This window comes from Sceloporus undulatus, chromosome 4, assembly GCF_019175285.1.
Source record: "Sceloporus undulatus isolate JIND9_A2432 ecotype Alabama chromosome 4, SceUnd_v1.1, whole genome shotgun sequence".
Classification (NCBI taxonomy): Eukaryota; Metazoa; Chordata; class Lepidosauria; order Squamata; family Phrynosomatidae; genus Sceloporus; species Sceloporus undulatus.
This window is the reverse complement of record NC_056525.1, coordinates 7,338,826-7,353,939: the sequence shown is the minus strand read 5'-3', so window position 1 is coordinate 7,353,939 and position 15,114 is coordinate 7,338,826. Positions and strand designations below refer to the sequence as shown.

The window sequence follows — 15,114 nt, the reverse complement described above, 5'->3', positions numbered from 1 at the left end:
GGCTGCCACCTGCCTTCTTAAGGTATTAGGCCGAAGCCCCTGGAGAGATCCGTCCTGGAGGAACTGAAGGACCGTAGGGACTGAGACATTGATGAAATCTTTGTTCTTGCGTTTACACCATCTCTTAAATGCTCTGAAGGTGTATTCGTAAATCCTGAGAGTGGACTGACGCCTAGATGCCAGGATGGAATCTATCACCTCTGGAGAGTAGCCGTAGCCGCTCAGCATGTGGCGTTCAATTTCCAGGCGTGAAGCCGTAGCCAGGTTGGGTCTGGGTGGTGGACCTGTCCCTGGGCTAGGAGGTCCGACCTGGCTGGTAGAGGAAGACTCTGAGTTGCCATGCTGAGGATTTCAGAGAACCAGGGTCGCCGGGGCCAGGCTGGGGCCACTAGTAGGACTTGAGCTCGGGTCCTGCGAATTCTGGCCAGTAGCTTGGCGAGTAGAGGAGTAGGTGGGAACGCGTACAGCAGACCTTCCGGCCATGGACAGTTGAGAGCATCTACGTCTTCGGCCCCCTCTGTTCGGAACCTGGAGAAGAACCTGGGTGTCTTGGCGTTGACTGGAGAGGCGAAGAGGTCCAGAACTGGCTTGCCGAACCTGTCTGATATAGTCTGAAAAACCTCTGGATGTAGGCTCCACTCTCCCTGGTCTATGTCCGTCCGGCTTAGCCAGTCGGCTTTGGAGTTTAGGGATCCTTGAAGGTGTTCGGCCTCCAGGGCCGTGAGGTTGGCCTCGGCCCAGCTCAGCAGGGACTGAGCTTCGAGCATCAGGGACCGGGACCTGGTTCCTCCCTGACGATTGACGTGAGCCTTCGCAGTGATGTTGTCCGTCCTTATGAGGACGGATCTGTGTTGAACCCTCTGGTGAAAGGCGCGGAGGGCTAGGCGAATCGCTCGCAGTTCCAGCCAGTTGATGCTGTGGGACTGTTCCGATGGGCTCCAGCGGCCTTGGGCTAGCAGTGTCCCGCAGACGGCCCCCCATCCGCGGAGACTGGCGTCTGTAGTTATCTGGACCCCGCAGGGTTTCCAGATCGGGAGACTGTGGTGGATTGCTTTGGATGTCCACCAACGAAGGGACTGGCGCACTTCGCTGGACAGGTGAATCCTCTTGTGTCTCTTGAGGGCGATGGCTCGCTGGTGGGGCAGGAGAAGCCACTGTAATGGCCTGGCGTGGAATCTCGCCCACGGGAGGCACGGGATGGCTGCAATCATGAGACCCTGGAGGTGAGCCAGGAGCTGGAGACTGGCTCGCAGGGCTGAGGGGACCTCTGATATGGCCTCTTGAATGGAGCGGATCCGGTCCGGAGGTAGCCGTACCGTGCCTGACTGAATGTCTATGAGGGCCCCCAGGTGGAGGATGTGTTGGTCTGGAACAAGGGTGCTCTTTTCCAGATTTATGAGGAATCCGTGCTCCCGCAGAGATGTGAGGATGTGGTTGGTGTCGAGAAGTCCCTGACTTTTGGAGGATGACCGAATCAGCAGGTCGTCGAGGTAAGGGTAGACGTGGAGACAGAGTCTCCTCCAATGAGCAACCAATGCCACCATGACCTTGGTGAAGACCCTGGGAGCAGAGGCCAGCCCAAAGGGAAGTGCCCGGTATTGGAAATGCCGGCTGCCATATCTGAAGCGGAGGAAACGACGTGAAGAGGGATGAATCAGAATGTGTAGGTAAGCATCCTGTAAGTCCAGTGAGGAAAGAAAGTCTCCAGGCTGGAGGCTGTCCAGGATGGTCTTTAGAGTCTCCATCCTGAACTTCTTCTTGAGGATAAACCGGTTGACACTCCTGAGGTTCAGGATGGCCCTCCATGAACCATTTTTCTTTGGCACCAGGAAGATAGTTGAGTAGCACCCCTGGCCCCTCTCTTGTGTGGGCACCGGCTCGATGGCGTGGACGGCCAGGAGGCGGTCGATGGCTTCCAGCAGGAGGCAGTGTTTGAGGGGGTCGGCCGATCTGGGAGAAGGCAAGAATCTGTCGCCGGGCTTGTGATGAAACTGTATCCTGTAGCCGTGTCGGATAGTGTCGATGACCCACCTGTCTGAAGTGGAAGTCTCCCAGATGTGGCCGAACTCCCGAAGTCTGCCCCCTACTGGGGGGACCCCGTCATTGCGGGGCGTTTTTGCGGGGCTGTTTGGGACCTCCACCATCCTTGGCTGGAAAGGAGGATTTGCCCTGCTTGGAGAACTTGGAGTCTCCCCAACTGGCCTTGCCGGGCCGGGACTCCCTGGCTCGAAAGGATTGAGGGTTGGAGGGGTAGAAGGACTGAGAAGAACGAAAGGAAGAGCGGTATCTATACTGTTTTTTGTCCTCCTTTTTCTTGACTGAGGGCAGAGACCTTTTCTTATCTTTGCCCTCAACCAGCACTGGATCTAGCGATTCTCCGAAGAGTTTGGATCCCAAGAAGGGAGTGAAGGCTAGGTTCTGCTTGGATTTGGAGTCCACACTCCAGTTTTTAAGCCAGAACTGCCTGCGAACCGCTACGGCTGCAGCCTGGGCTCGGGCGCACTGCTGAATAGTGTCCAGGGTGCCATCAGCCGCGAGTGCTGCGGCCTTGGCCAGCTTATTGACGGTCTGCCTGACCCTGGAGTCAGGATTGGGCAGGAGATCTAGGAGTTGGCGGGACCACTGAAGGCTGGCTCGCATCACCATAGAGACAGTGGTGGCTGCCCTAATGGCTATGGACATGGCTTTGTGGGCCTTCTTGAGCGCCCCTTCAGCCCTTCTGTCCTCCGGGTTACGGAGGGCATCCTCACCATCTCTACTGAACACGGCGGATGAAACGAGCGCCGACACAGGAGCGTCCACCAATGGGACCTTGAGCTTGTCCATAACTGGTGGCTGGAGAATATAGTGTTTGCGAATCACGCTATGGTTAGACCTGGCAGCGGCAGGCCTGGCCCATTCATCTCGGACAATCTGCATGATGTTGAGGGGGCAAGGGACTTGTTGGACAGGCGAGGAGGAGACTGGAAACAGCTCTTCGCTCACCGTGGGGAGGTCAGAGTCCGGGGGGGTGGGCTGCCCTGGAGGCAGGGAAATGCCCAAGGTCTTGATAGTTTTTTTAATGAGAGGAACATAATCCTCCGGCTTGAAAAGGCGAGAAGAAACCTGGGGTTCGCCCTTGTCCTCCCCCTCATCCTGTGACAACTCACTCTCATCTGCCTCAGAGGCCGAGGAGTCCCGGGAATGCTCAGAGACCTCGTCGTCTGAAGAGTGGGACGAGCGGGGGCGCTTTCGAGAGGAGCCCCTGTCAAATCTGGGCCGCTTGGGCGGCGGCCGATATGAGTGTTCGGAGTCAGAGAAGGAGCCTTCATCCTCCTCCTCTCCTGAACTATGGGGTAACCCCTGGATTCCTAGTTGGCTGGTTGAGGGCAGTGATGGCCTGTCGCCGCCAGATGGCGCTGCGGTGCCTCTGTCGCGACCCTCTCGGTCACTGCGCTGGCAGCGCTCCCTAGCGGGGCGGTTAACCTTGTTAGTCCCCTGGGAGATGGTGGAGGGATCCCCCCCGCCCCCACCGGAGAGGCTTCCCTCAGCCGCGGCAACTGCGGCTTGACTAGGGGGAAGGGCGTCCCCCAGCTGGTGGCGCCCCTGGCCCACTGCGCGGCCAAGATGGCGGCGACCATCGGGACCGGCGCGGCTAAGATGGCGGTGCCCATGGGCGGCCGCATGGCCAAGATGGCCGACTTCCGGGTCGACAGGAAGTGGGCGGGTCAATGAGGGGGCAAGATGGCTGCCTCCATAGGCGACCAGCATGAAGGCTGGGCCCATCTGCCGGCCATCCCCGGCTCCCTGCATCCCCCACCCTCCAGGGAAAGGGGCCCCAGGCCACATTATGAACGGGGACCCCCCCGTGAAAGGCAAGCCCCCCCAAGCTGGTGGTGTGCATGCAGGGTCACTGTCTCCCCGGGGGCCCCCGCGGAGGTGCGGTGTCTCCCTGGCGAGGAGGGACCTCAACCACCGCTGCAACTGCGGTGGTGGGGGGTCACTTACGTCCTCCTCGCTGTCCTGGGGTGAGTCTGGCGAGGGCTCCCCATCGTTGGACCCTGGCCGGGTCGTTTGGGAGGCCCTGGCTCCGTCAGCGGAAGGGAGGGAGGGCTCCTCCGGCCGCTGCGGGCGCGCTTCCGCCACCGCTGCTGAGGGGGAAGCCGCGAGGCGAGCAGCCGGCAAAGCTGGGGCTGGCCTGGGCTGAGCGGAAGCTAGCTCCCTTAAAGCCCGCTCATCGTCGCTGGTCATGGCTGGACCAGCCATTGGGACAGGGAGGGGAGGGAAATAAAGAAGGGGTTTTTTGTTGTTGTTTTTTTTTTGAAAAAGGGAAAGGAGAAAGAGAGAGAAGGGGAGAGCCAGGCAAGTCCAGGGGAGCTAGAAATTCCAATGGTATGAAGCAAAGCAGAGATCCGTCCTACCAGGAGCGAGGCAGGAAGAAGACTGGAGCTCTCTGGGATGGCCCCGCTCACGGAGGCGGGGCTGGGCCCCGATTGTCTCTTTTGTTGTCTACCTGCCTATCAGGAGCCTCGTGGGCGGAGCCACCCCGAAGTCAGGATGCTCGCCCCTTCTCTGCTGGGAAATAAAATGCCACTTGAGTTTATTTCAAAATTCCAAGGGCTAAAAAACCCCACCATGTTTTCTAAGGAAGATACAGCCAACTTTATACATCCAATGTAGTTGCCTTGCCAAAAATGGAAAGATTCAAAAGAGTTCCTACTCCTTCCTTGCTAAACTCACTGAATTTGCACCTGAAACAGTAAGCCCAAATACTGAGAACTAGCAGGATCTATTATTCTAGGATCTATAGAATACAACAGCCTATCAACACATTATCTTAAGAAAAACAGAGCACCTCTGCTGGACGTAACCAAGAGTCCACTTAGTCAAATACTCTGTTTTCACATTTGCAAGCCCCGTGTTTCTGGGAACATATAGCCTTTAACCATGAAAGTTTCATTTTGACCATCTTGGCTAATAGTAATTAAAGAATCAAAGAATTTCTCTTAGCTCTTAAAGCAAGATACTCCAATGACCATCATAAGAATTTCTTGGTGATAATGAACAGCTGTTTCTTTTTGACAATGAGCCACAGAATATGCCAAAGAACATTATAAAATATGAAGGCAATAACTGGAAGTGATGTCAGAGAAAACAAGTGTCAAAAAAGGCTGCCTATCCCTATTATCAGCAACCAAATGTCCACTTAATGTTTTTGTTCACAATAGGATGATTTGTAAAGGACAACAACAACAAGCTTTTTCATGAAAAATCTGGGTACAGTGGACAAGAATCCAACCTGATGTCCCCTTAAAATCTGCATGTTCTTTCACTCCCACACAACTTATGATCTGTGTGCATTTCTCCCTCAAACATCTTCAGTGGAACAATCTGAAAATAAAACATAATACGGGGATGGACCCTTGAATTCTAATTGGTCACAGATCTCATCTTCACTGATCTTTTAATTTTTTTCCAGTTCTGATTCATTTATTTCAATTCTGAGAAACTACAGGAGTACAGGTACTTCCGATGTAAACAGAGACTGACATAAATGGGGGAAGCCAGGTCCATAGGAAATCACTGGAGACTAGGAGGATACACTGATACGGAGTTGAAGTAACCACAAAGATAGCAATTTTACCCAATCCACCACTAATTTTAAAGAGGTTTAACAGATCAAACATCATAGCTCAACTTTTCCAGGTTACACTAATGTACAATTGCTCTCCAAAGGGAGCAGAAGAGATAGTAACTGATGATTCTACAAGGGGGTTTGGTTGGGCTGAGCTGCTTTGCCATCAGATAACTTCCTCTTCAGAGCAACTGGTAAGAACTGTGTTCTGCTCTGCCTTCCCCAGGTGGCTTCCCAGGTAGAGAAAGCATATCAGGAGAGGAGAGGCCGCACATCTCCTGTTGTGTCTTCAACACAAAGTGTAGAAGGCACAATAGGAGGAGAGGCAGCATAACATCTGTACAGTAACCAGTTGCAGTAAAAACAAAATCCACAAAACTCCCACTGATTTCTCTCTTTCCATTCAGTCCTCAGTTTTTAAGTTTTAAGATGTCATAAGGTTCAGTGTCATTTTTACTGCAGTGTGCCTAGCAGAGTTACCTCTTTTGGCATTATTCCTGTCAACCCACTTGCCTTTTCACCATTAGGACTCCCCCATCTAAGCAGGCAGATGTAACTCTTCCCCCTCCAGTCATATTAACATCCCAACATTTCACTGCAGAAATAATCCAGTTTGACACTGATTTAAATATCCTGGCTCAATGCTATGGAATACTGGGAACTGTAGTTTGTTGTGACACCAGAGCACTCTGGCAGAGAAGGCTAAATATTTCACAAAACTACAAATCCCAGAATTTCAGAGCATGGTGCCACAGCAGTTAAAGTGGTATCAATCTGGATTATTTATGCAGTGCGGATGCAGCCTGAGTTTCTTCCTTCTCCTCACACATCCTGTTCTAAGGAGGCAAAAGAAAACCTTTTTTTTTCTGGCAATGCCAAGACTGCAGTTGCTTTCTCCCCCTCCCTACTCCTGCAAACTAAGCAGGTAATAAGAAACCCAGCCCAATCAACTTTTCTTATAGCAAACCCCCAACTCACTTCACCCTCCTCACTCTTTTGCCTCTCCTGCCTCACACAACTGCATCTGGATGAGACTTTATTTATTTTTGAAGAAATGTTGCATATGAGGATAACGTAAACCAAGACTGGCCTGTACAAGAAAGCTATTACCTGGACCTTGTCTTTTTTAAACCTGAGATTAGAAATGATTGGGAAGCCTTCTTTCTCACTCATTCATTTTAACACACAGGTTACCACTGACCTCTAGTGTGAAGTTAAATTCATTGCAGCATTTACTGTGACTCTCTGTAACTCTCTGCCACTGCACCAGTGTGTTTCATTATAGGATACTGAAAATCCAGTTCCCCTAGCACAGGATGGTTAAAAACAAGTTGAAAATGTTTTTTTTAAATGTTCAGGGTAGAAGAAAAGACTGAATCTATCTCTAAAGAGAAGATCTGTTGCCAAGACAAGACCACACACTGAGTCACAGGACTTTCCTTCACTACTCAGTAAAATGGCTGTGACCTTTTAAATGTCATAAAAGAATATTTTAAGGAGGACTAACAAAAATCTTTTGATCATGATTCTAACCTATTACCTTCCATACAACAGAAGAGATTTCATTACTGGGAAGAATGATTGGCAAGAACCAATTGTGGAAATGTCTAAAGAAATCTAGTACCATTTGTCTAAAATTCATCTCAAAATAGCCATCTTACAGCAAATGGAGTATTACATAGAAGGAGGAAAATATTTGGTAGATAATTTACTATTTCCACTCCTTTTAGAAGAAACATCACACTGTTATTTTGAACAAAACCACTATGATGATAAGCAATTAAAACTTTTCCATAAAGAAATATGCTTGCTCACTGGATTTAATAGTATTTTTCTTTTAATTTACTGTAAATATGAACTTTAAAAACTCCTTGCAATGTCTTTAGAAAAATGCAGTTTACACCTTCAAAAATCAAAGAAAGTTTAAGGATAATAAGATGTAGCATAGAAAACATTCAAACTACTCCATGACTGTGAGAGGTACCAAACCAAAACGAAGAGGAAAAGGAGGAGGAGGAAGATTTCTAAACCTGTCAAAACATATGAGAAATCTTCCAGAGATAAGGAGGTTCTGATGGACAGACCAACTGCTCCTTGATACTCCTCTATATTTATACTTTAAAAAAATCTGAAACTTGCAGATATTACTGACTAGGAGTATTTCATATATTATATATTAACTAGGAATATGTTTCTCATAATCACTCCTCAGCAATAAATTAAAGCTAAAGCCATAACTTAAAAATAATGCTTATCATTTAGAGTTCAGCATATTTTTTAACAGTTTGCTTTCTAATTAAGACTGAAAACAGAAAATGTGACTCTAGTCTAGGACACATCTGAGTATACTTGAGTATACTTGCCCATATAACTGCTCTACCTTACTCAAGCCCCTTCCATTATAATTTCTCAAGGATTTCTTTCAATTGTCTGAGGAAAGAACATAATTTGTATATCAACAGGTGAACAGAAAGTTCTAATCATGTTTACACCTAACAATCAGCAAAAAGGCCAGGCATATCAGGAAGGTAACAGAAACATATGGAATATTGACAAGGGGAGCTGGCTGGCTCAAGCCATCCTTTCTAAGAAGGCACTCTGTATTCAGAGTGAGCTTTGAACTTACCTGTACGATTTTTTAATATCATCTGAGGTGGCATTCTTGTCCAGTCCTAGAACATGATACAACGATTCCCCAGATGTAGACAATGAACGTTGCCTCTGGTCGCCCATCTTGAACTAACCTGGGAGGAAGAAAAGTAATTTTAATATAGAATATATATTCAGTTTGCAACCCAGGTAAAAACATAGTGAAGAGGACAGAGTGTTGAATTTGGAATAGAGATATCAGGGTTCACATCCCCCTTGAGTTGTTAAGTCCACCTGATAACACCATCATTTTCCAACCTGATTTTCTTCTGACTTTCCTTGGAGAATCCCCAGTTGGCTACTTAACATTTTGGGCAGACTGATAACTTTTGAGAGCTTATGTAGAAGATCTTGTTGAGAGGATCAAGTGCGAATTCTCCATGAATGGTGCTTCTCAAAGGAAGAGCATAGAAATATAGTATTATTTTAATATTAAACTTCACATACACACCCCACACACACATTCACATTTTGTGTAGTACTTTTAAAAAGCACCATCTTCAAAAAGATAAACATACTTTAAAAAAGTTCTTGGTTAGTTTAAATCCCACACCAACTGTTTCTGCAGCCACTAATATCCATTTAAAAGTAACAAAAAACTAACACCAACTGGTTGCAATAAAAAGCTACCGCATGCAAGCAGTATGGGGGGGGGGATCACAGAATCATATAACTGTTAAATTGGAAGAACATACACCAAGAATTCAAACAGTACTCTAGCTTAGTTCTAGATACAAATAAATGTAGATTCCACATCCATTGTCCCAACAAAGCAACTTTCCTGATTACTCTTTGCATTATTTGAGAAATGACTATGGCCTGTTACAGACTGCCAAAATAAAGCTGCTTCGGGTCTCTTTAGAGGTATGCAATTTAAATGATGCATGAGTCCGGAGGTTGCGCCAAAGCCACACTCCATTCCTAAGCACTGGAGTGCAGCTTTGGTGCAGCTTCCAGATTCTTAGGATGCATGCATCATTTAAACAGCATCCCTCCAAAGAGACCCGAAGCAGCTTTATTTTGGCAGTCTGTAACAGGCCTATGAGAGCAGCAGGATGTTAGACTCTCATCAGCAAACAAACAGCTGCTGAGACAAGGGAGAGAGAGAGAGAGAGAGAGAGAGAGAGAGCAGGATGTTAGACTCTCATCAGCAAACAAACAGCTACTGAGCAAGGGAGGGAGGGAGAGAGAGAGAGAGAGAGAGAGAGAGAGTATGCCCAGGCTTGTACAATGAGAGTACTCCTGGGCATGGTTCTGAAAGCCATAAGCCTGGGAAATGCTGGTGGTAAAGGGGAGAGAGAGACAGAGAGGTTTCTCATGCAAGCCATGAGCTTTTGGAAATCCTGGTGGTGAACTGGAAGAAAGAGAGACAAAGAGAGGTTTCTACCCCATTTTGCAAGCTATGGGCCTTGGAAATCCTGGGGGAGAAGAGAAGAGAGAGAGAGAGAGACTTCTACTCCATTTTGCCAAGCCATGAGTCTTGGAAATGCTGGTGGTAAAGGGGAGGGGGAGAGAGTGTATGTGTGCTGAGGTTTGTTTACCCATTTTCCATACTGAGACTGTGACCCTTGGGAGACGTCCAGAGAGGGAGATGTAGGGAGGGAAGTGGTGCTGTTTTCCCCATTAGATCTTTTATAACATGCCCAGTGTTTGAGCCTCAACTTATCCAAAGATCATATCAAAATCCATGATTTTGGCCCCAAAAACTGCCCTCGACTTATACATGAAGTTGACTTATACACAGGTATATATGGTAATTCAAGAAGAAACTACAGGGCAGCTACCTAAATATACAGAACAAAAAAAATATCTTAATTTTAGTGTCAATCAAGCTCCTGTTGCAACAAAAGCAATGTAAGAAATCTCACTGCCATCTGGTAAGTCAATAACTATAATATATTTTAAGCACCACTTTCGGAAGCTTGTATTATGACAATTAAAATATATGTCAGATTTTTAAGCATACTGCATCTACCTAGTTAAAGAGCAGCAAAAAGTTCAAATATTAGTCACAATGTCAGTAGGAAAAGATTTATCACCTAGCTCAAGGCTCCAGAAATTTACAGCAGACACAAAGTCTGTCTAATATGTTAATGTAGCCTGAAAAGCAAATTCAGAATTTGCAAAAGCAATACTGTATGACATTTCTCACTGTCCCAGGTGCCTATGAATCATTTCAGGGATCTATGCAATGAGAGAACTCCTAGGCATATTCTTTAACTACCTCAGGTTCAAAAATTTTCCTAGCACAGTTATTTTAGCTATCACAAAAGTACTCCATGGCACAAAAACACTTGAAAGCCAGACATAAGTGTTTATAAAATCACTGGAGCACTTTATAGATAAACTGACTTTCCTTATCTTAATTGTTCAACTTCCTGCCCTCCAAGAATTAAAAATAATAATCTAATATTGGTGGGTCGGATCTCCATGTTGCCAGATACTAGCTAGATACTATGATCAAACACTAAAAACATTATATAGCAAATGAGGAAAATAACAAAGTAGGCTTAATAATGAACATTAAGAAAACAAAAATAATGTCCGCAGAAGATCTACAAGAATTCTCCCTACATAATGAAAGCACTGACCAAGTCAAAGAGTTCCCATATTGGATCAAATATTGATTGGAACGGTGACTGCAGTCAAGAAATAAAATGAAGACTAGGATTGGGAAAGGCAGCTAAGAAAGAATGGGACAAGATTCTAAAGTGTAAAGATATAACTCTCAACACTAAAGTGAGGGTCGCCCAAGCCATCGTATTCCTGGTCACTATGTATGAATGTGAGAACTGGACAATGAAAAACGCCAATAGAAAGAAAATCAACTCACTTGAGATTTGTTGCTGGAGAAAAGTGCTGAAGATACAGTGGATGACCAAGAAGAAAAGCAAACAGGTTGTAGAACAGATCACGCCCGGACCCTCTCAGGAAGCCAAGATGACTAAATTGAGACTATCATACCTTGACTACATCATGAAAACGCATGAATCATTGGAAAAGATAATGCCATGAAAGGTAGAAGGTACTAGAAAGAGAGGAAGGCCAGATGGTTGGATTCCATCAGAGAGGCCATGGGCCTCAGCCTGCAGGACTTGAGCAGGGCAGTTGAAGACAGAAGGTCTTGGAGATGTCTCATTCACAGGGTCACCATGAATCAAGGTTGACTTGAGGGCAGTTAACAACAACAACACCATAACAAATCAGAAGAGACTCTCTGAGCCTGGAGATAACCCATTTCCCCAAACTTCTTCAGTTCAAAGGTCATTGACAGCATATTTTTTGCAATCTGTGATTAGTTTTCTCTTCTGGCAACAGATTATTTGAGTTGGTAATTATGTCAATCTCTCAGCAGCAGAATGTTCACAGGTTTTCCATTGGTAAGTGCAATCAAAACATGGGTGACTAAAACTCATTTGATGAATGAATTAAAAAATAAAAGAGGACAATCCCTGACAGTGCAGCTATGGAGATCAGAGTTCACTGCTTCTGTTTTAGATTAAGTGCAGTTTAGTGTGTTATCTGCACCCTAAACAACAGTTGTTCTCAAGTATGGCAAGTTGAATCATAGACCCCATACAGACAGGCCAAAATAAAGCTGCTTCAGGTCACTTTGGAGGTATGCAGTTTAAATGATGCATGTGTACTAAGAGTCCAGAAACCGCACCAAAGCCACGATCCAGTCTAAGGACTGGAGCGCAGCTTTGGCGCAATATATGAAACATAAATGACTCTTAGTATGCATGAATCATTTAAACAGCATACCTCCAAAGGATTCATCCTTGCTGAAGCAAGCCTCCAGAATAAAATGTTCATTTGAAGTTAGCTTGTTTCAATTGATCTTAATTAAGTTCAAGCACAGTTTGTGGTGGTCTGGGTAGTACAGAAAAATACAAATAATCTACAACAAAAGCACCTTATCTTTTTGCACCCAGGCTGGAAGAAAAGGACAAATGGACTAAATGTATCCTATGGATTATTCCTGTAATATTAAACAATGGTTTAGTACAGCCTTTGCCAAATTCAGGTCTCTAGAAGATGTTAAACACTAAAGAATACAAGCTGGAAAAGAAACATCCATGAAGATGTTAAATGTCAAAATCTTGCATTGTTTCTACACAAAAGTAATCAAATAAGAAACACAAGCCTTTTTTATGCTCTTTTTAAAAAGCTAGTAACAATGCTTAATCCAAAGCAGTTTAGCTCTAAGCAGTCAAGACAAGATACATGCTGTACAGAAATGTGAGGGAACAGCAAAAGAATGTAAATCCTATGAAGAGCATTTTACAGTACAGTATACAGATTCTTGTTTGAAGAAAGGGTGATCTCAAGGACTGGGTGAGTACATAGAAGGACGAAACAGTGACATGGTAAAGACATCTCAAAGAATCCAGGTTGGGGTTTAGGTCTCAAATGCATTTTAAACTGTACCTGCATTCAAATATTTTATATACCTTCAAAAGTCTTACCTAGGCTCCAACCAAAGCATATAGAATAACTGACAAATTGCTCCCCAGTTATATAACAGAACAATGGAGCTACAGTTATTCCCTATGAAAGGGAAGAGAAAGAGAGAGATCAGTTCATTGGCTATATTATCATAATTTAAAGGGCTGCTTCTTCCCATATGACCCTATCCATCCACAGTAGACTCACAGAGTTGGAAGGTACTAAAAGGGTCATCTAATCTGCCCTCCTGCCATGCAGGAATATAACTAAAGCACTCCTGAAAGACAGTAAACACTTTCACTTTCTGATGGCTCACATGTACACCAACTTTTTTTTAATGCACAACATTATTTAAAAATATTGTATAAATTTGTCTTCAGGCTATGTGTATAAGGTATATATGAAACATAAATTAATTTATGTTTAGACTTATCATTTCCAAGATATCTCATTATGTATGTGAAAGCAAATAAAGGTATTCAAAAGGCAAATCAATCCAAAATCCAAAACACTTCTGGTCCCAAGCATTATGGATAAGGGAGATTCAACCTGTAGCTGTGTACTGTAGAATCAGTTGGAAGAGATCACAAGGGTCATCCAGTCCTACCCTCTGCCATGCATGAAATTTCTATCTGGTTCCTTGTTACAGGTCCCAAGTACAGGGAAAACAGCTTAACATACATAAAATCTCTCAACTTTTGGCTGATATAATGATGAAAAAGATATGTTTGATGCTTTATCTTCTGATTATGAGCTTTATCACTGTTAATGACTCAGAACCATTGGAAGCACTGTTTAAAAATTCAAAACATGCTATAAATACAGTTTATGCCACACCTTTTGGTAGTACCAACATGACTACCATTTTTTTAGGCAAACCTACCTCACCTGACTGTATTTGGAGAAATCATTTAAATATGCAAAACCCAACATCTCGTAGCCTTTTCTAGCTGTACTGATCTTTAACTGGGACTGATGGGATAAACAAAGTTTTTATAAGCATTTTTTAACTGTTTGCCAAAGATATAATGGTACAGTGGTGCCTCGGGTTACGAAATTAATTCGTTCCGTGGCACCGTTCGTAACCCGAAAAGCCTTCGTAAGCCGAATTGCCATAGGCGCTAATGGGGAAAAGCCGCGATTCCGTGCGAAAAAGCCGAAAAAAGCACCAAAAGTTTTTTCGTAACCCGAAAAAACATTCGTAACCCGGAACAATGTTTTCCTATGGGATTTTTTCGTATCCCGAAAATTTCGTAACCTGGGTATTTCGTATCCCGAGGTACCACTGTATATGTTTATATGATTCTAGTAATTTTAAAGGCAATCATATCTGCTTTTCTTTGGAAAACTGATTATGTACAAAACAACCGAATTTGCTTCTGCAGAATTTGCACAAGTCTACAATCTGAGATTTATCTCGCTCCATAACTCCTATGAACAGGCTTGTTTTTCAATGTTAAAAAAAGGCAGAGAAATAAAACATTGACAATTGAATAAGAAAATGAAGCTGAACCAACAATCTCAGGATTGCATGATTGAGATGGTATAATCTTCTTCCACATAAAAACAGCAATCCCTTTACTATTCATAAGCAATTAAAGCAGGAGGTAGCCAGACGCAATAGCAGTTAGACACCTTGGAGCTAATTCAGAAAGTGTAAATTTTTTCCTGTATAGCTATGATTAAGGTTTATGTATGTTCATATATGAGAAAGGCTCAGATTTAAATTCTAAAAGTTGCATCCAAGACAAAAATCATCAGAAAGATATCCTGGAAAGCACAATGACAACCAGACACCACTTGACTAAAAAGACTGCAAGAGCTGGAGCTCCCTTTAGTTGCAACGAAAGAATTACAAATCACTTCCTGTCTCAGCCAGAGAATTGATTTATTGAAATACTTCTTTCCTGCCTTTCTGTCAAAAATGCAGAACACAAATGTAAGAACAATGCATTTAAAAATATTAATGTAACACACACCGTAGGAAAAATGTAAAGCAGCCAGAATGAAATTTCAGGAAGAGCCAACAAGAGACAGAAAGAGATCAGACTGGTCTATGCCAGAATACCATATTTTACCACTCTACAATCTAGGCCAGAGGTAGGCAACCTGCGGCCCGCGGGCCGGATGCCGGCCCCAGCCTGGTCCTGCCGCCAATTGCCGCCGGGGCCTTTGGCGTCTCGCGCAAGGGGCATGGTGGGGCAATTGTCTATAGAAGCCTCAGAAACATGCATTTATCTTAACATTTTTTAAAAAAACAGCAAATTTTTTCGCATGACCTCCAGTTTTTATTTAAAAAGTACCCTCCATTTGAAAATTTTGTCCTACATTTGTCCCTGCTTATTTGTTTATTTAATTTTTTTTTAATTATTTAATTATTTATTTTTTGGCTTCAGCCCCCC

The 15,114-nt window shown here is 44.7% G+C and overlaps 1 protein-coding gene across 1 annotated transcript in view; it reads right to left on the bottom strand.

Annotated features, from left to right (window-relative positions):
• Positions 1-15,114, bottom strand: part of DNAJC5 (DnaJ heat shock protein family (Hsp40) member C5) — an 89,670-nt gene that overhangs the window by 14,872 nt on the left and 59,684 nt on the right. Inside the window, exon 3 of the mRNA XM_042463001.1 lies at positions 8,241-8,358. Within this exon, the coding sequence (XP_042318935.1) occupies positions 8,241-8,347 (107 nt within the window). The 5' untranslated portion in view covers positions 8,348-8,358. The remainder of the gene's footprint in view (positions 1-8,240; positions 8,359-15,114) is intronic.